Source organism: Asterias amurensis, chromosome 6 (assembly GCF_032118995.1).
Source record: "Asterias amurensis chromosome 6, ASM3211899v1".
NCBI classification, from domain to species: Eukaryota; Metazoa; Echinodermata; class Asteroidea; order Forcipulatida; family Asteriidae; genus Asterias; species Asterias amurensis.
The window spans coordinates 18,274,684-18,302,047 of NC_092653.1; the positions used below are offsets into that span (position 1 = coordinate 18,274,684).

General features: G+C 38.8%; 1 protein-coding gene and 2 non-coding genes across 3 annotated transcripts in view; 1 reads left to right on the forward strand and 2 right to left on the reverse strand.

Moving 5' to 3' along the window:
- LOC139938521 (vacuole membrane protein 1-like) overlaps nt 1-27,364 on the reverse strand; it is a 28,559-nt gene continuing 1,195 nt past the window's right edge. The window contains exons 2-13 of the mRNA XM_071934091.1: nt 26,901-27,160; nt 20,681-20,771; nt 17,920-18,030; nt 16,994-17,073; nt 15,405-15,489; nt 14,378-14,429; nt 13,235-13,323; nt 11,202-11,282; nt 9,708-9,824; nt 7,676-7,737; nt 6,614-6,716; nt 1-5,738 (exon numbers count right to left, since the gene is read on the reverse strand). Of these exons, the coding sequence (XP_071790192.1) occupies nt 5,598-5,738; nt 6,614-6,716; nt 7,676-7,737; nt 9,708-9,824; nt 11,202-11,282; nt 13,235-13,323; nt 14,378-14,429; nt 15,405-15,489; nt 16,994-17,073; nt 17,920-18,030; nt 20,681-20,771; nt 26,901-27,160 (1,272 nt within the window). The 3' untranslated portion in view covers nt 1-5,597. The remainder of the gene's footprint in view (nt 5,739-6,613; nt 6,717-7,675; nt 7,738-9,707; nt 9,825-11,201; nt 11,283-13,234; nt 13,324-14,377; nt 14,430-15,404; nt 15,490-16,993; nt 17,074-17,919; nt 18,031-20,680; nt 20,772-26,900; nt 27,161-27,364) is intronic.
- On the reverse strand, nt 16,129-16,202 carry Trnas-aga (transfer RNA serine (anticodon AGA)). The gene has a single exon. It is a non-coding gene; the product is annotated as a tRNA-Ser (tRNA).
- Trnat-ggu (transfer RNA threonine (anticodon GGU)) lies at nt 25,947-26,019 on the forward strand. Its single transcript has one exon. It is a non-coding gene; the product is annotated as a tRNA-Thr (tRNA).

The following is a 27,364-nucleotide window of genomic DNA, read 5'->3' on the forward strand; positions in this document are numbered from 1 at the left end:
AAATGCTACCTTAATCAAACAGGGTTGTGAGTTCAATACCATCAAAATATACAGATTAAAAGTCTTATACATTGGACCCCAATATAGTATAAACATAACGCTTGATCATAATGCCCCAGTGCAAGTGGATATACGTTGTGGATATTTTAAAAATGTTTTATGTGATTAAAAATAACCAAATTGTTGGCACTTTGCATGTGCCTATGGTATAAAGTATATTGCAACATTGCAATTACTTCAAACACATTACAATTAAAGGTAATATAGACCAGCATGCACCTTATTCCATGCCAAATGCGCGCGTACCAAGTGTTTGCAATAGACCTTTATCATGGTGCAGCCATCTTGAATTTCTCCCATTGGTATCAATGTTACCAAACCGAGGCTGGAAGAACAAAATAGTCTGGTTCCTATTTGCAAAACGATTATAAGCATTCATTATTGTTTTCTATACGAGAAACGTGAGCAAGATGGAGGCAGGTTAAAGTCTCTGCTGCCACCAAGTGTTCAAACATCTCCAACTACTAAACAATCATCCACACCGTCTTATTCTGTCAATAAATCTTGTTATTTATTGACTTCATAAACAATGAAAAAAAAAAAACACAATGGAAATGCTACCTTAATCAAACAGGGTTGTGAGTTCAATACCATCAAAATATACAGATTAAAAAGTCTTATACATTGGACCACAATATAGTATAAACATAACGCTTGATCATAATGCCCCAGTGCAAGTGGATATACGTTGTGGATATTTTAAAATGTTTTATGTGATTAAAAATAACCAAATTGTTGACACTTTGCATGGTCCCAGGGTATAAAGTATAGTGCAACATTGCAATAACTTTAAACACATTACAATTAAAGGTAATATACAGGATTGGTCTGTTAGTAATGATAAAAACATCAGTGTTTAGTTTTATTAATTTGGGTTTTCACCCATACACTGATGTGTGTTAGCACTCTTAGCACTCAGTACTTTCCAGAGTCCTGTGAAATGATTTCACAGACATGCTACTCGGGTGGGATTCGGACCCACCGCCAATGCAATTCTAGAGCAGTGTTTTACCAACTAGACTACCAAGGTTGCCCGGCAGCTAGAGGCAGTTCGAATCCTATGTTTTGGCAGTGGTTACCGCAACGATAATAAGAGATGTTAAATTTGCATCGGGGATAAAGAATATTAATTTTGGTTTTTACCCATACACCGATGTGTGTTGGCACTACATACTCAGTACTTTCCCCGAGTCCTGTAAAAAGATTTCACAGGCATGTTACTCGGGTGGGATTCGAACACACAACCCTTGCAATTCTAGAGCAGTGTCTTACCAACTAGACTACCAAGGTTGCCCGGCAGCTAGAGGCAGTTCGAATCCTATGTATTTGTGATAGGATTCGAACTGCCTCTTGATTGATTCTACGAATTGTGTCTGCAATTTGATTCAAATCAAGAAATTTATTAGAAATAAACTCTGAGAATAATGGCGATGGGCAAGACCTGGCAGGCAGACAGTCTGAATTGGTGGATACAGCTCTGGCTTCGAATGTTGCTAAGGGTGTTGCTAAGGACGTCTTATACCTCAAGGGATGATGGCACAGAAATCTAGCCGTAGCCATCAAGGACATGGCTTAATAAGGGATGGCAACAGGTGACAGGCAAGGCAGTCAAACTCAATGGAATTATTTCACCAACTTGTTAATTAGTTTTACATAAGTATTCACACAGGTTGTCTATAAATGGGTCAAAAAAGCATTGATTTGTGAAGAAATTAATTATTATATTTAGTTTTAAGAAACTAAACATATTTCACAGATAGATTTGCTCAATTCTTGGGGAGAACGCGTTTAACAGATACACATTTTCTGGTGTTGAATACAATAAGATTGTTATATTTGCACTACAGTATTTGAATTTGTCATTTTCTTTCATCTTGTTACAAGTGAAATACATTTCTCAATTATTCTTCACCGAGTTACTATTTACTGATCTACTTTTAAAGTTCGATAGTTTCAATCCATAACTACAGGAGCTTACTTTTTGGGGTATAGTAATTGCTTGCGACCTTTTACCAGGTACATTTTTGTTACATACAATGTATGCTGTGCCATCATCAACATGACAAATTTGGCATGGTTTTCAAAATTTCTACGTAAATGCTGAACATAGAAAACAACATTCACTAAAATAATGTAGTTGTAAAATCTTCAAATTTTCCACAAAGCGTTTCAGCTATAAACGACAAACTAAACTTAATTGTGGTAAATCTACGGGTTGCGGTAACACCTGTGTAGATTTGTTCTCTGAGAACTTGTCGAGCTTTTTAATCTCAATTATTTTGTCTTAAAAGTGGTTTTAGAGCTACCAACAGTTGCATCATACAATTGGAAAGATTTTGTACAAAAACCAGTGAGATATTCAGACATTTAAAGCCATTGGACACTTTCGGTACAGAACAAAAATTAAAAGTTCACAGATTTACAAATAACTTACAGGGTTTACAGAAGGTAATGGTAAAAGACTTCTCTTGAAAATTTTTTCCATGACATGCTTTACATGCTTTGAGAAAACATTAAAACAATATCAATTCTCGATATAGAGAATTACGGATTTATTTTAAACACATGTCATGACACGGCGAAACGTGCGGAAACAAGGTTGTCTTTTCCCGTTATTTTCTCCCGATTCTGATGACCGATTGAACCTTTATTTCCACAGGTTTGTTATTTTATATAGAAGTTGTGATACACGAAGTGTGGGCCTTGGACAATACTGTTTACCGAAAGTGTCCAATGGCTTTATTAACATGAGTGAAATGTTTTCCATAATCAGGGAATTTTCTAATATAGAACATGGAAAGCTTGGTTTACTTTATTAGCAAGAGTTGGTCTCTCTTGGTACATGTATGTGTTAGAGAAATGTGAAGAAACATTTGTAAGTGAGGTTTATCCTGTACCATGCCTAATAAGGATTGAAACATTAGTAACTTTATCACGGTGGATTTGTAATAAATGAAAATTAACATAATACAGACCAGTAAACTATTAAATTATAAAAAAATTTTTTCATCAATAAACAATAATGCACTAACAATGACTTGATACATTAAGCTCCACCCTGTCATGCCTGTGTACATGTACTTAAAGGCAGTGGACACTATTGGTAATTACTCAAAATAATTAATGGCATAAAACTTTATTTGGTAACGAGAAGTGGGGAGAGATTGATGGTATAAAACATTGTGAGAAACAGCTCCATCTGAAGTGTCGTAGTTTTGAGAAAAGAAGTAATTTTCTATGAATTTGATTTCAAGACCTCAGAATTAGATTTTGAGGTCTCCAAATCAAGCATATGAAAGCACACAACTTCATGTGACAAGGTTTTTTTCTTTGACGACCAATTGAGTTAAAATTTTCACAGCTTTTTATATTTTATGCATATGTTGAGATACACCTAGTGAGAAGACTGGTCTTTGACAAATAGTGTCCAGGGTCTTTAATCAATAACAACTGAACCCCAACCTCGCCACCACAGGCACCTATCATATCGATACCTCTCTTCATTAACCTGCAGAATCTGTATCAAAGAAATGATCAAACATAGGAATAATGAAAAAATCCACTAATTTGGGTATTTCAAAGTCACATTTTCGTGGGTTATGATTGAGCAAGAAAGAAAAAAAAAACGCGGCGAGATTGACACAACTGGGAACGAGGTTGAACTGAACTGGTCAACAAGCAAGTCATGATGACACTTAACAACATGGCCACAGTTTGTACCCTTGGGCCAGCATATGACAAGTTAGATTATAACACACCTCTTGCTTTTTCTGTATTCTGGTTGGCTGAAGCACGGTCACGTGGGGTGAACTAATTCAGTCAAATGATTGCGCGGTGTGTATTGCGGGAATCAGGCACTAGTCTTCGAAAACAGTGCCTGGTTACAGCGCCCTCTCTTGGCGTGAACCGTGAACAGCAACTACAATACTTCCTTTCTTTTCCAAATTGCTGTTCTTATCACATTTAAGACCGAGGTGTGTTATAAAACACATATTGACTGGCATAATTCCGCAACTAGTGCCATCAATTCCCCCTCGGGACTGTGAGTGACCATAAGAAGGGCCTATTTCCCTCGACCTTCGGCCTTGGGAAATAGGTCCCTCTTCTGGTCACTTAAAGTCCCTCGGAGGAATAGACGGGCATTAGTTACCTCATTGCCAGTCAATATGTGTATACTAATGTACTTCCTAAGTCAGCAGCTGCATGAATTGGTATCCTCATAAAAAACTACAACAAAATCACCATTACTAATCATAAAAACAAGTTATCAAATTAATACTTCCATTATAAATGAATTATACAAATCCTACTGAAGTCCCCAATAAACCTTTATCACGCTGTCACCATCTTGGTCATATTCCCTGTTCCCATAACAGTAATGAATGCTAACATTCATTGCTGGCACCAGACTATTATTTCGTCCAGCCTCAGTTTGGTTACAATGAGTTTGAATGGAGTAAAATCAAGATGGCCACACCGTGATAAAGGTCTATAAGGGTTTTGGATACAACAATTATCAGCCAATGTGGTCCCCCCCAAGTCTCTTCAAGCCACCAAACATGGCCATATCCATTGCAACAGACAGTAAATAGTTCCAGGGCTCGAAAACAACACTGGACCAAAAGCCTCAGGCCAGTAGTTTTAAGCATCGGGCCAGTAAACTTGACTGAACAAGTCTGGTGGTCTTGCATTTTTCAATTGAATACAAAAATCCTCAATGTGTAATATCTAAATGCAAGAGTGAAAATGCACTCTTTGAAGAGCCAAATGAGGGACAAAACTATTTTCGAGTGGTCTTCCACTCTTTTAGATTGAAGTTTGCATCTTCTTGAGTGATTTTTCACTCTGTCCTGGAGTGAACCCCTCTAAAAGAGTGAAATAACCACCACTCTTTTTAAAGAGGCATTTGAGGGACAACTCAAAATGTAAAGAGTGGTGTTTTTCACTCTTTTACATTAAGAGAGACTAAAACAAATTATATTCAAATGTTGACTTCGAGTCAGGTAAAATACTGTTCACTTATATTGAGTCAGAGTGGTATAACATGTGTAATAAAATGCTTGTTGCGCTGTGCCAAGAAGTTTATTCTTGTTGTGATTCAAGTCTTGTAAAAACAATTCTGGTCTAGTACACATTTTGAGCCAGAAGCCCTGGAGTTTCCCCAAAATATTCCAGCCCCGTGAACTCTGTTTTCCTTAAGCAAACAGTGTAACAAAAATGTGTACATGGTGAACTAAACAAAAATATGGTTATCACTATGGATGCACCACACTAAACGGAAAAAAACTCGTGCACAACCTTATGATTGCAAGTCCTGCAGCCGATTTCACAAAACTTTACACAAGTTGCGCCATCAACGTTGCGCAATGGACTTAAGCAGTTGCATTTTACATTTTCATGAAATCGGCTGCTGTAGTCTAACCACTTGACCAAGGTGACCCCAAGTCTCCTGCAAAGACCTGCCTCCTGTGACAAGGCCCTTAGAGGAACCCTTTGGTGTTGGGATGTACTGAGAATGCTCAGAGAGCCAGTAGAACTCATGTCTGCTTGGCGTCGTTCTTCTTGTCATGTAGTCTCTTTGCGTACCTCTGAGCCAGTGAGTTGACTATTGAGATTATAAAGTAGACTACCATGATGATGATGAGCTTCTCAAACACCCAGGACAGCCAGTTGGTACCCTGGTTTCAATCAGAATCAATAGCACGCAGTCAATAACATGGAGAAATAAAAACAAAAAGTGAACAAAGAATGCATTTTGGAAGAACTGGAGCAGATTTCACAAAGTGCTTTAAAGCCAGTGGACACTATTGGTAATTGTCAAAGACCAGTCTTCCCACTTGCTGTATCTCAACATCTGCATAAAATAACAAACTTGTGAAAATTTGAGCCTGATTGGTTGTCGGAGTTGCGAGATAACTATGAAAGAAAAAAACACCCTTGTCACACGAAGTTGTGTGCTTTCAGATGCTTGATTTCGGGACCTCAAATTCTTAACTTGAGGTCTCGAAATCAAATTCGTGGAAAGTTACTTCTTTCTTGAAAACTACTCCACTTCAGAGGGAGCTGTTTCTCACAATGTTTTATACTACCAACCTCTCCTCACTACACGTTACCAAGTAAGGTTTTATGCTAATAATTATCTTGAGTAATTACCAATAGTGTCCACTGCCTTTAAGGAGACAATTAGACATTATGCTGTGTCCTTCAGATGGGATGTAAAGCCGTTGGTTCCTAGTGTTGTGTAATGCACTTAAATCTGCACATATCTTGCAGAATAAAATGACTGGGCATTTTGAGACACCAACTGGGTGTGACAAAGTGCTCCTGGTTTTTTGTATAGTTTTTAAACTTATTTTCTTTCTTATGGTTTTTAAATTGCCGTTTCTATAATTAGTGTTGCCTTTTAAATTATTGTTTTTATTTTGTGTTAAGCCCCTTGAGGCCTGGCATAAGGCGCTATATAAATTCTCTTTTATTATTATTATTATTTACTCAGTATTATTATTAATATTATAATCTTCCAACAGAAATGATTAGAATCTGCTGCTCTTACCTGAGCGACAGTTTCTCCAGTTTTGTGGTGGAGCTTATTTTTCTGCTTCTCAAGGTAGTCTCTGAAAGGCACTTGAAGAGGTGGTCCTACTTTGGGAATTTTACTATAGAAAAAAAAAAAAGCCAAAGAAAACTTCATATTAGCAAAGTAAATTTTACAATACGATAAGATAATACTGTTTCAAACAAAAGAACATAGACCTGAGTGGAGAGTGTGTGTGGAGAGTTTTTTTTTGACGTAACGTCACTGTTGAGGCTTACTTCGATATTACAATAGAACTTTGGCTGAGTTCAAGCGATGCGTCCTTGGTCCAAGTGCGCTGTTCGCACGCCATATCTATGAGAACACGACCAGAGAACAATACACTTGGAACAAGATCACACTCCGCCTTTCATGAGGGGTTTTGAGAACAGACAGCATCACTACTGGCTTGTATATGATCCAATAGAAAAATTATGATCCATTGTTTGGAAAAGGAATGACATGGAGATAACAGGTGTGAGTTGAAAAGGGTGTTTATTCTTTTTAATGGAGCTTTTGCATAATGAAATTTTGGATGCTTTAAATCTCATGATTACATTCTGCTACATTGTACTCATATAAATCAAATAGCTGTACAACAAATGATTGTGAATCAGCAATTTGCGAGTTAGATTTGAATAATGTCTGGTACAATTACTTGCTTAGTCACAATGTACCGTTTACATTTGAATTCCTCAGACTAGAGACAGTTGCTATGTCAAATGGTTCAGGGCAAGCTTTGTATAGCAACCTCCAGATGAGCAAACCCTGGTACCGTTGTGCCATACACATCCATTCAGAATTATGTATGGGTGCTCACCATCTCTTACCTAACTTAGCAAAAGCTTGCCCCTAATCATGTGATATATCAACTGTCTCGATAGTCTGAGGAATTCAATTTTAAGTGGTAATTTGTAATCACTCACGTCATTGTACCAGACAATAACAAAATCTAACATGCAAATGGCGTATTTAAAACACTATATATTATTTTGAAATTTGAGACTTGAAAACTGCAAGAAAAATATCAAGTGTTCTTACCCTAGTAATTCAACGAGAACTTCAACATGATGTTCACTAAACGTCAAAATAACAAACAATTTCTGAAAAACAAACAAGTGAAATTAAAGTTAGATTCATGAGCATGTGACCTATGTTTACAAAAAAAGAGTGGCCATGTACATTCTTAGGCCAATCTGGCAGGCAAGATACTGCACTGGTCATGTGTGAATTTTACATTTGTTTTCATACATGTAGTTTCCACATAATCAAGGAGTTTAAAAGCTGAGCAAGTTTTGAGATGGGCCCCCTGTCGTCTCCAAAATTAATAACAACTAGACAGTGCAATCTACAAAACATAAAGTTGAATTAAAAAAAAAGAGGAAAAAAAAACCCAAAAATTGTTTTTGTGTAAATAACCAAAAAAAGGCATCAATAAACCAATGTCCAAATAGGAGATTAACTTCCCTCTTGTCATACTCGCTGGGGAATTGTTTCTTTCAGAATCCTATTGTTTCTTTCAGAATCCATTACCTCAAATCCCCTACTCAAACTCTGGTGTCTGATCAGCAGTGTGGGTTCAAGTCCCAGTCGTGACACTTGTGTCCTTAAGCAAGACACTTAACCATTCGTCGTTCAGATGGGACGCAAAGTTGTTGGTTCTGTGTGTTTTGTAACGCACGTAAAAGAACCCAGTGCACTTATCAAAAAGAAAAGGGGGCTCGCCCGGTGTGCCTGGTTTGATTGGCTGCATATTGCACTACAGCACCTTGTTAACCATTACACAGTGTTTTAAATAAATAGGTCTCAGATCATACCTTGCAGGAAAAATACTGTGCCCTTTGTTCCCCTTTAGATAAAGAGCCAATAAGAATCAAGTATTACTATTACTATGTATCTGTTGCCTAGCCAGCCACCCTAGTGTGGTCTGTGACTGTAGAGACTGAACTACAGGTTTTTTCGTTTTTAACCTTGAGAGTGTGTTGACGTCTTTTAACCAAACAGATTGGCTTATTGTTCTGATTAAGGGAATAACAGGGTAGCGACCAGTTCTTATACACAGCCGTTTAAAGCCGGCAGGTCCGAATTGCCGTGTGAGGAAGGCCCGGGGGCCTTTAGCGCACGGCAACGACCCTGCAAGGTTTTAAACCGACGTTTAAAAAAGAGTCACTACTCTTTTATTCCCATTTATGAATGCCCTTTTGTTAAAAAACAAATGCAATTACAGACACTTTGACAGTTGAAAATTCGAGGTTTGTAATATTTTGTTAAAAAACTTTATGAAGAGTCTGTCTGTTGCACATGGTTGTGTGTATGCGAGCGCACTTAGAAATAGATTACGCGCGCGCTTAGAAGTAGATTACGCGCTGTTACTAATAGCTATGAATTTTTTTTATGAGACTTTGCCCAACATCATAACGCAATAGACCCAAATCAACTGCCACCAGGGACACATTGCCACCTACTCCTTGGGCTGAAACAGGGTTACCCCCTTCACAGTCCATACAGATGTAGGCTTGAGTATCAACCACTAGGAGCATGGCTGGTAATTTATATTTGAAGCAATTATGGTTAAGTGCCTCAATAATAATAATAATTTGGGGGGCTAATCATCCTTACTCGCAGCTAAGAGCTGAATTGTGAAGGACGCGGCTTCAACGTGTTCGAGAAGCAGGCATGCAAAGGCGCATTCAGCTGCCAGCCACATCAACCCATTATGACCACAGAGTACGGCCAGAGATCGAATGTGTTCGATTTTTCCCAGGGTAGAAAAACCGACTGGTCTGGAAAACCCTCGTGGCACAGCAGAGAACCAACGCACAACTCAACTCACATATGGCCCCGACCGGGAATCGAACCGGGGTCACCTTGGTGAGAGGCGAGCGCTTTACACACAAGCCAACCGTGCCCCCCGCACAAGTGTTGTGACCAAGATTCGAAACCCACTCTCTGCTGCTGACAACACCAGAGCTTTGGTCGGTGAACACGACCGCTCGACCACAACACCCCAGGAAAACAATCGTAAATGCAGACTGTATACACAACTAAACTGGGACAGATGCAGTAATCTTACCTGTATATGCATCTTAATAACAGCTTTACCAATGAGTGTGGCACCGAAGAATGTCCAGAATGGAACGAGAAAATGACCACAGGTGATGCCGGCGAGGTCAAATAATGGGTTAGGAATCTAGAAATAGAGAAAAATACAAGTTTGTTTCATTGACAAAACATCAAGGCATATTCAAATGCACAATAAAAAAAAGCAAAGTACAGTGGATTCTCATTGAACCAAGATCGCTAGGACTGCACAAATCACCTCTTTATAACAGGAATGCTGTAATACATGTAAGAAGATAACAACCAAAGAAAAACAAAGCAGAACTGAAACTTTGGACTTCAGAATGTTCTCTTTATATTAAAGGATTTGGGTACTTTTTCAAAATGTCCATAGATTTACATTAAAATTACAGGGTTTGAAGATAATGATAGTGGAAAGCTTCCCTTCAAATATTACTTACTGAGGTGCTGTGGTTTTTGAGAAATGAGTAAAACAATGTCATGAAAATACGTTTGTAAATGATTAAAATAATTTTCGTCTCATGAGACGAAAATTACTTTCATGACATTGTTTTACTCATTTCCCAAAAACTACAGCACCTCAGCACGTAATATTTTCAGGGAAGCTTTCTACTATCATTATCTTCAAACTGTGTAAGTTTAGTGTAAACCTGTGGACATTGTGTTTTTTGTCCTACAAAAGTTACATAGACCCTTTAAACAGAACCTCTTTATTACAGTTAAATTACAGTTATTACTTAAATGTATACTTTTGGTAAAGTTGTCAAAGACCAGTATCCTCACTTGGTTATCCCAACATATGCATGCAATAATAAACCTGTGAAAATCTTTGCTCAATTGGTCATTGAAGTTGCAAGAAACAATGAAACAATAGATTTTGGTGCTTTCAGATGCCTAAATCCTTTTTCAAATTAAAATTTGTTGGCGAAAAATATACCTCTTTCTCTAAGCTACATTGACTTCAAAGGGGGTTGTGTTTTATGATACATCTCTCCAGCAGTCATTACATAGTAAGTTTGTATGGCTATTAAGTTATGAAGTGATTATCTAAAGTACACTCTGCCTTTAAAGGCAGTGGACACTATTGGTAATTACTCAAAATATTTATTAGCATAAAAATTTACTTGGTTACGAGGAATGGGGAGCTGCTGATAGTATAAAACATTGTGAGAAACGGCTCCCTCTGAAGTAACATAGTTTTTGAGAAAGAAGTACTTTTTCACGAGTTTGATTTCGAGACCTCAGATTTAGAATTTGAGGTCTCAAAATAAAGCATCCGAAAGCACACATTTTCATGTGACAAGGCAAGGGTGTTTTTTCTTTCATTATTATCTCGCAACTTCGATGACCGAATGAGCTCAAATGTTTACAGGTTTGTTATCTTATACATATGTTGAGATACACCAAGTGAGAAGACTGGTCTTTGACAAATACCAATAGGGTCCAGTGTCTTTAATTAAGAATGACAAAGAAAGATGCAACTCACAGATGCACAAGCTAGGATGCCAAAGAACCCAACTCGCTGAACCAGTTTCTGGATTCCAAGCTTCAAACGGGTCGCAAAGTCCTGTCAACAAAATTACAGCCATTAAGAAATTTAATAGTATGATTACAGCGCCAGGAGCGTCACTGAGTGACGGACATGTGCGCTATATAAGAAGCCACAATTATTATTATTATTATTATTATTATTATTATTATTATTAGAAATTTAATTTACATGTTATTATATCAATTGGTTCCACACATCATGGATGAGTAGGAGTAAAATCTTTGCATAGTGGGAGTATAATAATGTGAGGTTTGTGGTTGCACCACGAGTACAACAGCTGCTGGTATAGCAATGCAGAGCCTTAATCATCAGTAGGACCTTCAAGTACATCGATAGGGAAAGTTTTGCTATCCTGTACAAAACTTACATCAGACTACACCTTGAGTATCAGCCTTTTTAAGGTATGGTGGACACAATGCTACAACACTGTAAAGTTGTGGTAAGTTTGTGCGTATTGACCATAGAAATAGAACAGATGTTATTTCAGTGAAGTACGCATTTTAGGCGACGCGACGTTTACACATAAACCTAATGACCACCAACATGGTGAGCGTGGCATCAGTCGCGGCGTGTGACGCACGCATATCACGTCTGCCATACCTCAAAAAGGCTTATTGCGTTCAAGCATGGTGCCCATACCTACAGAAAGATATAAAGTGTCTGGAGAAAGTGCAGAGAAGAGCCACCAAGCTAGTACCTAGTCTGAGAGAGAAGGTGTATAAAGAAAGATTGAGGGGACTTGACCTCTTTCCCCTGGAAGTAAGAAGGGTGCAAGGGGACCCCATCAAAACATTCAAGATTCTAAAGGGGCTCGTGGATATAGATGCCAGTAGTCTTTTCACACTCTCAAAAACAAGTAGTACAAGAGGACATGACATGAAGCTCTTCAAGAAAAGACTAAACAAAGAGCTCAATCTCAGAAAACACTTCTTCACACAGCGAGTTGTTGATAACGGGAATGGACTCCCAGGCAAAGTGGTCTATGCTAGGACAACAAATCAGTTCAGAAACAGCTTTGACAATTACCCGAGTTGAAAATGGATATGGGGTGTTAAAAGGCATAAGCCTACAATACTAAAAATCCCATCAAACCTTACGTGTAAGTGTAGCGTTGGTTCTAAAAAGAACCAGTGGTTGACAACTCAACTTTTCGTTTGGTATGCTCTAATACCCCGCTGCCAAAAGATAGGATTCAAGCTGCCTCTAGCTACCGGGCAACCTCGTTAGTCTAGTTGGTAAGACACTGCTCTAGAATTGCAAGGGTCATGGGTTCGAATCCCACCCGAGTAACATGCCTGTGATATTTGTTCACAGAACTCAGGAAAAGTACCGAGTATACAGTGCTAACACACATCGGTGTATGGGTAAAAAAAAATAATTATAATAATATTCTTTATCCCCGATGCAAAATTAACATCTCTTATGCTCTAATTGTCGCCATTCTCCTGAAGTCATCAAAGCATACATCAGTTCTTTTCACAACCAACGCTACTCAAAAGAGATTTACACAACTTTCTACTCAAATTAAGCCCACAGTACGTTGAGTGTTTTAAAGGAACACGTTGCCTTGGATCGGACGAGTTGGTCAAAACAAAAGCGTTTGTAACCGTTTTGTGTATAATGCATATGGTTGGAAAGATGTTTTAAAAGTAGGATACAATGATCCACACAAGTTTGCCTCGAAAATGCGTGGTTTTCCTTCTACTGTGCGAACTAACACGGTCGGCCATTTATGGGAGTCAAAATTTTGACTCCCATAAATGGCAGACGTGTTTAGTCGACGAGGTAAAAGGAAAACCACGCAATTTCGAGGCATGTTTGTGTGAATCATTGTATTCTACTTTTACATCATCTTTCTACTCATTAGCATTTTTAAAAAAACGGTTACAAATGCTTTTCAAAGACCAACTCGACCGATCCAAGGCAACTGTTGGAAGTAATTACATGCACATGTACATGCACTGTACCTGTTCTTTAGGATCTTCACCAATGTGTTCCATGAAGGCTTCAAACTCTTCATAGTCTTCATTATCAGGTTCATATCCTGACAACCGAGCTGGTAAGGAACACAAAAAGGAGAATGGATGAGAAAGTGTAGATTGTGAATAGAATGTCATTCCAAAGGCGAGTACACTGTACAAAGTAATCATGAAACTACACTGGAGTCTACATGTATTCTCTGACTTAAATGCACTGTACACGTTTGGTAATTGTCAAAGACCAGTGTTCTCACTTGGTGTATCCCATCATAAGCATAAAATAACAAGCCTGTGAAAATTTGGGCTCAATCGGTCATCAAAGTTGCGAGAAAATGATGAAAGAAAAAACACCCTTGTTGGACGAATTTGTGTGCTTTCAGATAGGAATAAAAGACTTCTAGCTAGAAGTCTTTTATTATTTTAGTGAGAAAATACCTCTTTCTCAAAAACTACATTACTTCAGAGGGAGTCGTTTCCCACAATGTTTTAAACTATCAACAGCTCTCCAATGCTCGTTACCAAGTCAGTTTTTAAGTTAATATTTGTTTTGAGTAATTACCAAACGTTTACCTTCCCTTTAAACTATTTCCCCCATTGGTTATGTAAACAGATTTCTTGACAGTAACAACACTAGGTAGTCTATCTAATTTCTATCTAATTTCATATACAGTGCCAACGACGGTTGGACAAAAATAAATAATACATACGTAGGCAGGCATACTAAAGTGCTTGCAACATTATCAAGTACAACGTCAGTTTCTTCAGCTAAAAATAAATTGAGATACTAAAGTGATTTTTCTCAACGGGAAAATGTTTTTGTAAATTGAAAGATAGCATATTTTCAGTTATGTTTTGTTGCACTTCATGCTATCTGTCAGTTTGGAAAGACAGTAATTTTCAAGTTTAACTATTTACTAAAGTTTGTAATGAATCTACACTCAACTGTACATTATTTTACGAATCTACACTAAGTGTACATTCGTGAAAATAATCTACACTTTCAACAATTGACTGACGTCACAGAAATAGTTTAAAAACAGATAATGTAAATAAAACACAGCTACATGTAGCATAGAAATCCGCAAAATTAAACTTGTAATGTTTGTAATGCCTATTCTATTGTTAAATTACCAGCTTTTGCCATGAAGTATGGAGGTAGTTCACCCAGAGCAGTACCGGCTCCCTAAATAAAAAGCAAAGAACAAATGTTCATACAATTTAGTTAAGGAATTGAACAAAATTGTACACACAGCTACAATACATATGAAGCATCATTCAGGTTGTCATAGTGGTATATTTTAATCCCTCGTCCCCAGCACCTTTCCTTATCCAAAGGCGCTGGGATGGGCACGCTCATTGGTCTATGCTCAGTCCCATCATGCATCACACTCACACTGCGCCATATTTCTATGCACTGCACACATGACGTACTTCCTGAACAAGAATCTGTGCAAGCTGATAAGCCCATCCCAGCAGTCCTGGATAGACCCAGGATACTGGGCCGAGTGAATATATTTCCTTGCCTTGCACCTCAAAGACCATGTGGATAGGGTTTTGTTTCAGTCCCTTCCTAATTGCATGGGTTTTCTCTTGAAAAACTTCCTCCTTTTTCCTCTCTTCTAAGGATTCTAAGCAAGTACAGTGATCCAGTTTGCTTTTCTTCACAACCAAACTAAATTAAAGACAGTGGACACTATTGGTAATTGTCAAAGACTAGTCTTCACAGTTGGTGTATCTCAACATATGCATAAAATAACAAACCTGTGAAAATTTGAGCTCAATCGGTTGTCGCAGTTGCGAGATAATAATGAAAGAAAAAACACCCTCCGTCACACGAAGTTGTGTGCTTTCTGATGCATGATTTTGAGACCTAAAGTTCTAAACTTGAGGTCTCGAAATCAAATTCGTGGAAAATTACTGATTTCTTGAAAACTACGTCACTTCAGAGGGAGCTATTTCTCGCAATGTTTTATACTATCGACCTCTCCATTACTGGTAATCAAGAAAGGTTTATCATGATAATTATTTTGAGTAATTATCAATAGTATCCACTGCCTTTAAATGACGCGAAAGAGGTACTTTTAATTATCAAAAGAATGTACATCTTAAAAGAATGACCAGATTACCTAAAGGTGAGTAAATGATCCTCTTAACTTACCCACATAAACGCTTCTAATCTGACTTTACTAATAACGGACCATATTGACATTGGATAGTCGCTATGTGAATCTGGACACATAATTCTGAAATTAAATCAAAAATATCCACCATTAGCTTTTCAATGTAAATCAGATTTACTACAAGACCTTTCATACATGTCCATGGGTCTTTCCACAATAATATTTAATAATATTTGAGTTTATATGGCGCTTTTTCACTCCCGAATGGGTGTCTCAAAGCGCTTCAAATTATTACCCCTGGTCACTGGGCCTTAATTCACTCCTTAAACCATCTCAGCTCCCTGGGGAGTATACAGCCTCGTGCAACAAATGCGCTACTCGACTAAATCAATCACAAGAACCATCTCTGCCCTCACAGGTCCCCATTTACCCCTGGGTGGAGAGAAGCAATAATAGTTAAGTGTCTTGCTCAGGGACACAAGTGTCACGACCGGGATTCAAACCCACACTCTGCTGAACAGAATCAGCAGAGCTTGAATTCGGTGCTCTTAACCGCTCAGCCACGAGGATAAAGACAGGCACTGGTCTTCATTGGATAATCATGCTGAGAAGTACGTACAATAAGCTTTCCATATCTGTGTTACATGTATGATTGGTGCGAGGTGATGTAGTTTATTAATTTTTGGTTTTTACCCAAATACACCGATGTGTGTAGGACTGTATACTCAGTACTTTCCCGAGTCCTGTGAAAATCACAGGCATTTTTACTCGGGTGGGATTCGAACCCACGACCTTTGCAATTCTAGAGCAGTGTCATACCAACTAGACCACCGAGATTGCCCAGTAGTTAGAGGCAGTTCGAATCCTATGTTTTAGCAGCGGGTACTGCAAACGATTTAATAGATGTTAAATTTGCATCGGTGATGTAGTTTGTTAGCCTGTGCTTTTTGTTGTTTGCATGCAAAATGTGCTTGTTTGTATATTGCATGTACATGTAGTGTACACTATAATACACTATAATACACTATAATACGTGTACATGTACATACGGGTGAATTGACTACGAATCTTCGTGAGAAACGGAGGCAAGGTCAAAGATACATCTGGCAGGAATCCGGCCAGGTGCTCAAGGCAGACTGGCGTTATTCACAAGCCTCGAAGCATGACGTCAGATGTTCAGCCTATGGTGAAGTATGATCACAGTCCACTTTCATGGCTCTGCTTGCTGGGGAACGCTGCGCTTACAGGTCCCTGTAAAACACACATATTTCCATGGGGTGTAAGCGCAATATCCTCCCTTCAGTAGAGCCATCAAATTGGGCCCAGTGTACTACACAATATTAATAATATCAAAGTCTTATATAGCGCACGTATCTACCAACAATGAACTCAAGGCGCTTAGTCTAAACGAGTAACTCGTCCTAACTAGAGATAAAAGTAGTCTTAACTCTTTGTGAAATCCACCCCAGAAACACCAGAGCTTGAATTCGATGCTTTTAACCGCTCTGCCACAACACTTCCACATGGAGTTTTGAGTCCAAAACATGCAGTTGGATTTTGAATGGCTGAGGTGAATACAATATGAAAGGATTGAAAAGAGAGAACCTTTTGAGTATGTTTAACTTACTCGTCTGGGTAGGGTGGTTCAGGAAAGTCTACTGATTGACACTCAAAGGCAGCTAGGGTGACTGATGCTATATGAGGTCCCTGTAAAAAATACAGTTACAACAACATTATAGAAACAATAATATGGGCTTCCTATCTATAGCTCTCAAATTCGTCACTCAGTGATGCTCATGGTGCTCCGACATTCAGAATTATCCTGCAAGGTTTACAAGGTGCTGTGGCACAATATACTGGCAATCAAACCACCGGGGGGTAAACCCTTGCACTGGGTTCTTTTACACAACACAAACATGTACAAATGTAGGACCAACTGCTTTACGCCCCATTTCAAGGAAGCAACAATAAGGGCACAAGTGTCAAGACAGGAACTCGAACCCACAATCAGAATCACCAGAGCTTGAGTTCGTTGCTCTTATCTACTCGGCCAAGACACATCATAAGAGAGTTGAACAATTCTTTTCACAATACAACTGTACAAAGGAGAAATTGTTTACAGGGTACCGCAGGTGGTCCGCAGGTTTACAGGTTCTTTTACACAACACAAACATGTACAAATGTAGGACCAACTGCTTCACGCCCCATTTTAAGGAAGCAACAATAAGGGCACAAGTGTCAAGACAGGAACTCGAACCCACAATCAGAATCACCAGAGCTTGAGTTCGTTGCTCTTATCTACTCGGCCAAGACACATCATAAGAGAGTTGAACAATTCTTTTCACAATACAACTGTACAAAGGAGAAATTGTTTACAGGGTACCGCAGGTCATATAAGGTACTTCAAACGTTCCTTACCATGATAACCATGATAACCAACCAGCGTTACATTAAAATTGCATAATTGGCAAACTGGGGTGAAACTTGGAGTAGAGTTCCAATTAACTCCATTTTAAAATTCAATTTCCATTTGATTTATTGATTGCAACTCACCAGATAAAGCAGGAAAGTATGAAGTCCGGTTCCTAGTCCCACTGAGGATAGAATACCAAGGCCCACCCAATACAGGCACCAGACTGCCTGCTTCCTAACACGCTGTACATACTGGAAAAGTACCAAAAAAGAAAACAGTTAGTAAACTCATCACTAAAAACCTCAGGGAAAGAAGTACATAATAGGGGACCCAGGGGTTTCCCTTAACTTTTTTTTTCAATCGCCCGCTGGGCGAGTCAACCAAAGTTCTCGATCGCCCGCAGGTTTTTTCACTAGCCCGCATGTTATTATACACAAAATTTTCAAAACGAAAAAAAAAAAACACAAAAAAACACACGAAAGTGAAGCCCTTAAAGTTTTTTTTTTTTTAGGATTTTAATCTGAATTTTTACCTTAAACTATCCTTTTTCCATCAACAACAACTTTAATGACTTCGTGGTTAGGGGGTCGGTTGATTTGAACATGTTTTGAACTCCGTTTGAAACAAAATCTTCATGAATCAACGATCAGTCAACAACGCACATCGAGAAATAATTCAATGAACTTTGCCCCGCAACGCCCTCTGTTGGCAAAAGTTGTCCATGTTATTGGTTGTCCAAGGCTGTACATTGAGCACAGTCTGCAGTCATTATGCACAACGTTCGGCAATTCTTTACTCCGTTCGTGAACGTGTACTGCATTGAAGTCTAGTCAAGAACATCATGAATATGGAATTAATAAAAGCCATCAACGGCCAATCACAGCGTGCAGAGAGTTGGTCAGAATGGACTTTGGACGACTGTGTGCGTTGTGTATGTGCTGTGCATACTGCAAGGATGTACCACCAGTGGGCGACCGTGTACTGTGAGAGGATACTCGGCACCATGTGGTTTGTGCATCGTGTTTTCAATTGATTGTACGTGTTTTCTGAAACGAACGACAGCAATTCCGGTCCCGATCACGACAAAATTAAATCTAGCAAGTATCTAGACGTGTCAAACTTACTAATTTAAAAGCTTTAGTAAAAGTTTTCTGTGGGATTTTGCCACTGAACCCTCATTTATATGTGAAAAGGAATAATTATTTGACTCACCCAGCGGGCTAGTGAGAAAGGGTTTTCAGTCGCCCGCTGCTATTTTCACTCGCATTTGGCGATCGGGCGACCGCTAATTTCGAACCCTGGGACCGTACTGTACTGTTCGTCCGTAGAAACAAGTATCATGTGAATACGTTCGTATTTTTATCTCCCAAATTTCCTGCTCAAAAGAATTACAATTCGCATCTAAAGTTACAAAATATGGAAAAATTTCTTTTTAATATATCAATGTGATCAATATCGGCAGTATTTTTAATTTTGTATTAATTTCTGGGTAAATTTTGTGGTTGGTGGTAGTCTCCTTTGCGGCGGGCAGAAATTGTCAAGTGCTGGGCAGGCCCTCCCACAACCACCCACCGTGGCTACAATGCTGTTTCTGGCATATTCATGTAATGAGAAAATGATGTAAAAGAAAATGAGGTTTAAAAATTAAAAATGTAGAATTTGAAAAGTTGCATGGTGGGAGAACAATCAGGTGAGGTTTGCCGTGCAGGACTTTCAACTTCGCTCTTGAATTGAATGGGCACAGCAATGTTCCTCTGGTAATAAAGGGCCTCATGTACAATATTTGTTTTGGAACTTTACAAAGGGCACCACAGCAAAAGCACCCAGCACCCAGGGCAATTGCCATGCTGTGGTTAAAAGGGAAAGTACACGTTTGGTATTAACTCAAAACAAATATTAACTTAAAAACTGACTTGGTATCAAGCATTAGAGAGCTGTTGATAGTATAAAACATTGTGGGAAACGACTCCCTCTGAAGTAATGTAGTTTTTGAGAAAGAGGTAATTTCTCACTAAAATAACAAAAGACTTCTAGCTAGAAGTCTTTTGTTCTTATATGGAAGCACACCACTTCGTCCAACAAGGGTGTTTTTTCTTTCATCATATTCTTGCAACTTCGATGACCAATTGAGCCCAAATTTTCACAGGCTTGTTATTTTATGGTTATGATGGGATACACCAAGTGAGAAGACTGGTCTTTGACAATTACCAAACGTGTACATGTACCTTCCCTTTAAAGACACTGGACACTATTGGTAATTGTCAAAGACCAGTCTTCTCACTTGGTGTATTTCAACATATGCACAAAATAACAAACCTGTGAAAATTTGAGCTCAAGTGAATGTCGAAGTTGCAAGAGAATAATGGAAGAAAAAATGCCCCTGTCGCACAAATTGTGTGCTTTTAGATGCTTGAATTCGGGACCTCAGCCGAAGTCTCAAATTCAATTCAAATATTTTAGTGAGAAATTACTTCTTTCTCGAAAACTACGTTACTTCAGAGGGAGCCGTTTCTCACAATGTTTTATACTATCAATAGCTGTCCATTGCTCGTTTACTAGCAAGTTTTTATGCTAACAATTATTTTGAGTAATTACCAATAGTGTCCAGTGCCTTTAAGCAGAAAAGTATCGGGGCACTTCATGACCAGGGCCCAACTTCATGCTGCTTACAATTAGCAAAGAATCAGTGCTCACGGAAGCAAGGAATTCTGTGCTTATGTCACAAGCTAGCGGTAACTTTGGCTTGTGTGCGTGTGTACTCCACGTTACTAGGCATTCTATGCTTAAACAGCTAGCGCAGAAATTGCTTGCACGTAAGTGGAGGATGGTGATCGTAAGCGCAGAATTTGGCGGTAAGCAGAGTCATGAAATAGGGCCCTGAAATTATAAATCATAGCTTACTACTTGATGTGATCCTTCAATGTGGTACAACACAAGAATGCAGGCTGCAAGTAGACTGGTACCAGCTACCTTCCTCCTGTTAAGCCATAACCTAATGTAGAGAGAAGACAGGGAATACGTTAAGCTCCATTAGCTGTGAACACCAACGCTAAACAGCAACTGTGGTACATTGCCTACTGCGCATTTACAAAAAAAAATAATAATATAGTTGCTTCTCATTTTATGTAAACCGTCTTCCCACCAAGTCAGGGCCTCTTGCCAGGCCCAACAGGCAGCCCGGCTAGAGTCCCGCCAGCCTCCTCGATCGTACTTTAATAACAGACCGTGTCTTCACTGCATGCTCGTGGGGCACGGAGCGCCGTGGCCCCCATGAGCACTCAACCACGAATGCCTCCGACTCTGCCCTTTGTCATGCTCCAAAAAGACACCAAGTCGCGGGCGCTTGCCATGTACATGTTGTGCTCATACATGTATCTGTCACTCAGTAAAGCTTAAGACGCTTCAACAGTCAGTATTTTCCTGCAAAGTATTGGTTATACCGTGTGTCTCAAAAAAAACTATACACTTTTAAAATGGGTGCCGAATAAAAAAATATATGATTCTATGGGCCAAGTACTGCGCAACCTACATGACCTAAGTGTTCACCCAATCATGACTCATTTTCAGACTTTTTGGTGTCATTTGAAAGTTGAGTCCATAAGCTATCCATACATTATAAACCTTTTCCGCAAGAATCATATATTTTTTCAAAAGTGTATAGTTTTTTGAGACACCCTGTAGAGCCCTGTCAGCCTCTGTAGAATATGATTATCCATTCCTTTATAAAACATCATGATGGTCTACAAGGTTCTGTGGTGCAATATGCAGCTAATCAAACAAGGAACACCGGGGCAAACCCCTTGTCTTTTTGATACGTGTACTGTTAAGGGAATAAATACAATGTATGTGCTTGGCCTGTTTTAAACACCCTTTTTAATAAAATCCAGACTGCAACTGGTTTTAAACAGAGTGTTTAATACCGGCCAAGCACATTTTTATTCCCATTCATAAATACCTTTTCGGTCAAAAACATCAAAACTTTTTGGTCCAAAAGTAAAAAAAATGCATTTTTTAAAATAATTGTTCAATGATTTCTTTCAACAAAACACCCTTCCAGCTATGAAATGGTTAGACCCTCTGGTAAAAACTCCTTATAAGGAGATTGCGTGCGCGTCAAGCAAATCGCCCGATGTGGCCCAGGTTTTCCAGCCGTTGCTCTCGACCAATAGGAATGAATAAACTGTCTTGTACATTGTAAGCACAGGTGCAAGCTTGCGAGTCACGCCCATGTTTTAACACTTTTTACTGGTATTATATCATCTGTTTAAACACCCCCACGTGATGCCCTCTCGACCAATCAGAATGGATAAAAAAACTGTCGTACATGTAGGTACTTATGAATGTGCATTACACAACACAAGGCTTTCTGTCCCATCTGGAAGACGCAGCACTAATGGTTTTGCCTCTTTATTAACATCAAGTGTCATGACCAGGACTCAAACCCAAACTCTGCTGCAATCAGAAACAGCAGAGCTTGAGTCGTCATCATGAATATTTTCTGTAATCTTGTATGGGGCCTTGAGCACCTATTGGGATAAGATTATCATATTTGATATTGTTGTTACATTGCATTTAAACTGTTTACGCAGACAGAAATAACTTCCAAAATGTGCTTTTAAAGCTTTCAACTATGTACAGATAATGCTGGCACCAAGTTACATTAAAAAAACATACCAGCCTGTACCTGCATACATTCCGATAATGTATGCAAAGCTGCCAACAATTACATCTTGCAATCAGGGAGATACTTAGAATTACATTCAACATAAAGGGGGAAATTTTCCATCATCAGGGAGATTTCAAAATTTGTTCATCAAAACATGGATAGAGTGAATCATGGAAATTATTGGGTTTTCAGTCTCTACTGTATCTGGGGTGGATTTCACAAAGAGTTAAGACTAGTCCTATCTTGACTTAAGACAAGTTACTCGTCCTAACTTAGGGCTACCCATGTTTTGAATATCTCGTAGGACTAGTCCTAAGTTAGGACTAGCCTCTTTGTGAAATCGACCCCTGATCAGTTTTTTGTTTCAGTGGTTTTCTCATTCGGATACAAGCATTTTGTAGATGGTGTGCAATGGGCATTATAATGCTAATTATTGATAATACTGTGGCCATTGCCAGAGCTGTAAGGGTAGATTTGTTGGCAGGCCTGGAATTACACTGTACATGTAGGCTTCTTTTTCCCAATGTCCTGGCCTTTGTGCCCTCTAAACTTAAAGACACTGGACACTATTGGTAATTGTCAAAGACCAGTCTTCTCACTTTGTGTATCTCAACATATGCATAAAAAAACAAACCTGTATAAACTTGAATTCAATTGGGCGTCGAAGTTGCGAGATAATATTTGAAGAAAGAACACCCTTGTCACACCAAATTGTGTGCTTTCAGATGCTTGATTTCGAGACCTCAAAATCTAATTCTGAGGTCACAAAATCAAATTCGAGAAAAATTACATTTATTTCTTTCTCGAAATCTACATTAGTTTAGAGGGAGCCAGACTATCAACAGCTCTTCATTGCTTGTTACCAAGTAAGTTTTTATGCTAATAATTATTTTGAATAATTACCAATAGTGTCCAGTGCCTGAAACAGGTTTCCCACAGACTTTTTAAGATTTTCCAATGGAAGTACCCTTTGCAAAATGAAAATGGCCTGCTCTCCTCATACATGAAATTCCACGCTTGTTATTTGGACACAGCCATATTTCTATATTGGTCTATAGTGTATCTCCTATCATTGTACATGTATGTATGTAGCATTCACCGAATATTAAAGGTGTTTTTTAACTGACAAAGCCCATCGAAAAACCAGACTATTTTTGTCTGCCTGCGACAACCACCGCTCAAATGTCATTTCTGTTTTTAGTTGAGATGGATAAAAGAGTAGCATTTACACATTGTAGTTTGGGCCAACAACATTAATAAAGGAAACCCACGCTTCAGTATCTAATTTCACTGCTCACTGCATGTACTGCAAAGATTAGTTGTACAAATTACAGCCCTACGACCGTCATGACTAAAGGCAATTATAAAATCAGTGTCCTAGGGACTCCTACTGATGCAATGCAACTGTGGAATTTCAAGAAATGAATGTACGTGGCTGTCTCAAATTCTTTTAAAGTCACTGAACAATGACGCAAGAGCTTGAAATAAACACTGAGTCGCAGGCCCCAGGCCAGTGTTTTTAGCATCAGGCCAGTAAACGTACAATGTACAAACAGACATGTCTGGTGGTCTTTTAAAGGGATGCTGCAGTGCATTAAAATAAAACAGTTAATTTACAGTCATTTATTTCTGATATATGTATTGAACATCAATAAAATGTGTTTGTTTATTCCTAACATATCTAACTTGCGTAATGAGCTAATAGTTGATTGTTACCGCCCCTACCATCGACGTCACATCGGGAATTCAAACATATCGTCGGCAAAAAGAGTCTGGTCTCTAACTACACGCGCCTAGGTACCAGGCCACACAGTGCACACGTCTCTATATGCACACAGTCAGGGGGCCCGACGGCTCGGGTTACCGACATGACGTCACGTTTATGCAAACGTTAAATCTCTTGAAAACCATTTTTAAAATACTTGCGCATTTAATAAAAAAATAGAAAAAATATTTCAGGTTTAAAAAGTCATGTTTAATCGTTTAAATGAATAAAAAAAAACACTGCAGCCACCCTTTAAATACTTTCTAATGTTTAATTAACAAATGCATGCGTATGCTGAGTGAACAATAAACTATGAAGTTTCTTATAAAGGCACTGGACACTATTGGTAATTACATGTACTCAAATAATTATCAGCATGAAACCTTACTTGGTAATGAGTAATGGGAAGCTGTTGATAGTATACAAATATTGACTGCTTCGAGTGCTATGGTTAAAACTACATATGACTCCGAGGTGATCCCCGGAGCGTTCTATTTTCCTTAGGCGAAGCCGAGGGAAAATAGAACGCTCCGGGGATCACCGAGGGAGTTACATGTACAGACCTGAATGCTAGAATCCACGGACGACGCGAATACAGACTGCAAAAACTTTTACTGTGCTGCGTGTAGTGTCATGTAATCCGAAATGGTTACAGACTATTAATTTATCATCCTCGTACATGCAATGGACGTCTGGGTACTGCACGCCGTGTGCTAGTCTTCGGACTAGCGCACGGCAAACCGATGCACTATCACACGGCTGCCGTATAGTAAAACTAAGACGCCATATCATGTGACGCACTCTAAACCAATGAAAAGGCAGAATATTGGTAAGGGGTGTTATAATTAATATTATTGTGAGAAACGGTTCCCTCTGAAGTAACATAGTTTTCTAGATAGAAGTTATTTTCAACTAAAATATTTGAACTTGATTTCAAGACCTCAAAATTAGATTTTGCAGTCTTGAAATCAAGCATCTGAAAGCTTACAACTACGTGTGACAAGGGTGTTTTTTCTTGTTATTTATGCATGTTGAGATACACCAAGAGAGAAGACTGGTCTTTGACAATTACCAAAAGCGTCCAGTGTCTTTAATTCTGTATGGAAGTTGTAACCAGAAGATAAATGAGATTAATATGTTTTCTTTGTCAGTGTTTGTGCTGGTTCATACGAAGGAAAGTACAAATTTCAACACTGTTTTCATTGGATCATGTTGACTATGTTCATGTGAAAAGTGTTCTTTTGATCCTTGTGAAATTTTGTTCTACATGTACAACCATTTTGAGTTATGTACATACATGTACAAGCCTTTTAGTCTTCTGGACTTCCAATGGTAAAGCACGCATAGTACAATACCTACCAGTACATGTACATCATAAACACTGACATTTACATAATGTAATTATCAATTCCATGTTTGCAAATCTGCATGGTACCTGCAGGGTTTGGCCTGTAACTTGTTCAGTGACTTGCCAGGAGGACCAATAAGCTTGTCAGTTCACTAGTCTGCAGGTCTGGTCCGTTTACAATTCCAATACCGCGATAAGAACAAAAACGTAACCGCATTTGCCTTAATCAGTAAGGTACATGTACACACTTGATCCCCTGGCTGCCGCTTCCCAGGTTGTATCGTAATTTGGGTGTGATCCCTGGCTACATGGCAGTTAACGGTTGTATGGCTTCTGACTGGCACCCCCGAACAAAGATATTGACAAAATAGGGACACCGCCAATATAGGGCTAGATAGCTCAGTTGGTAGAGCGCCGGCACGGTAATCCGGAGGTCATTGGTTCGAATCCCATTCTAGTCAATTCTTTGTTCAACCCCAAAAATCAGCTTGGGTCTAATGAACTACACAGTGTAGACCGCTCGGCAAAGACACACTGTGGATCCCTAAATCAAAAACAACTCAAACATAGTAGGAATTGATTTCAGCAAATATCAACAAATTGCGCAAAGTACTCCTGCTTGATTGGCATGTCGCGCAGACCATTCCTGCACTATCAGCAAACTACGCAAACTATTCTACACAATTGCCACTTGCAAGTAAACTAATCCTACAAGATCGACTGATTGTGCAAACATTTTTGTACAAATAGTTTCAGCTCGAACAAAACCACTGATCCCAGGCCTGATACTTCATGGAGGCAACAAAGGCGACTGCCTCCATGCCCACTGGTCATTGCCTTAGTGTGCCCTTTAAATGCTCAAAGACAGTAGACACTATTGGTAATTGTCAAAGACCAGTGTCCTCACTTTGTTATCTAAACATTATGCATAAAATAACAAACCTGTGAAAATTTGAGCTCATTTGGGCGTCAAAGTTGCGAGATGAAATAAAAAATAACCTTGTCACACGAAGTTGTGTGCTTTTAGATGATTGATTTCGAGACCTCAAATTCTAAACTTGAGTTCTCGAAATAAATTCGTGGAAAACTACATGTACTTCTTTCTCCAAGACTACATGTACATCACTTTAGAGGAAGCCGTTTCTCACAATGTTTTATACTGTCCCATTACTCGTTACCAAGTTTGGTTTAATGCTGATAATTATTTTGAGTAATTACCAATAGTGTCCACTGCCTTTAAGTAGAAGTTAAAAATTTCCTCATAGGGTGCCCTTTACCAAGGAGAAAATGCCTTGGTGCCCTTGCCCTTATACAGGCCTGAATATTCCAAACTTCATCTCACCTATGACACCATCCAACCAGGATGACCCAAGTCTCCAGTACAAAATACGCCAAGGTGGTTATAGGCTTCTTCCACAGGGTGATCTTGGCTCTTTCTTCCCGGTCCAAACGATGTTGCTCCCTAATTATGTGATGATCTTCAGATTCTAATGGGCTAGGAGTCTGGGCTTGAGACTGCTGCGGTCCCTTGATTAACTCCCCTATGCCAGGTGTTATGTTGTTCTGCTGAAACATCTCGTCGGTTTCTTTAAGACGATTTATCTGCAAGTGAAATGAAACAAATTAGGGCTTAAGAGTAACTACATGTAAGCCCTAGTCCAATGTTTATCAACTTTTGAAATTATGAAAGGGGGCACACCTCAAAATTTGTCTACAGCTTTTACTTTCATAACTCTTGGATTTTTGTGGAAATTATGACCGATTGAGCCTAAATTTTCACAGGTTTTATTATTTTATATAAATATA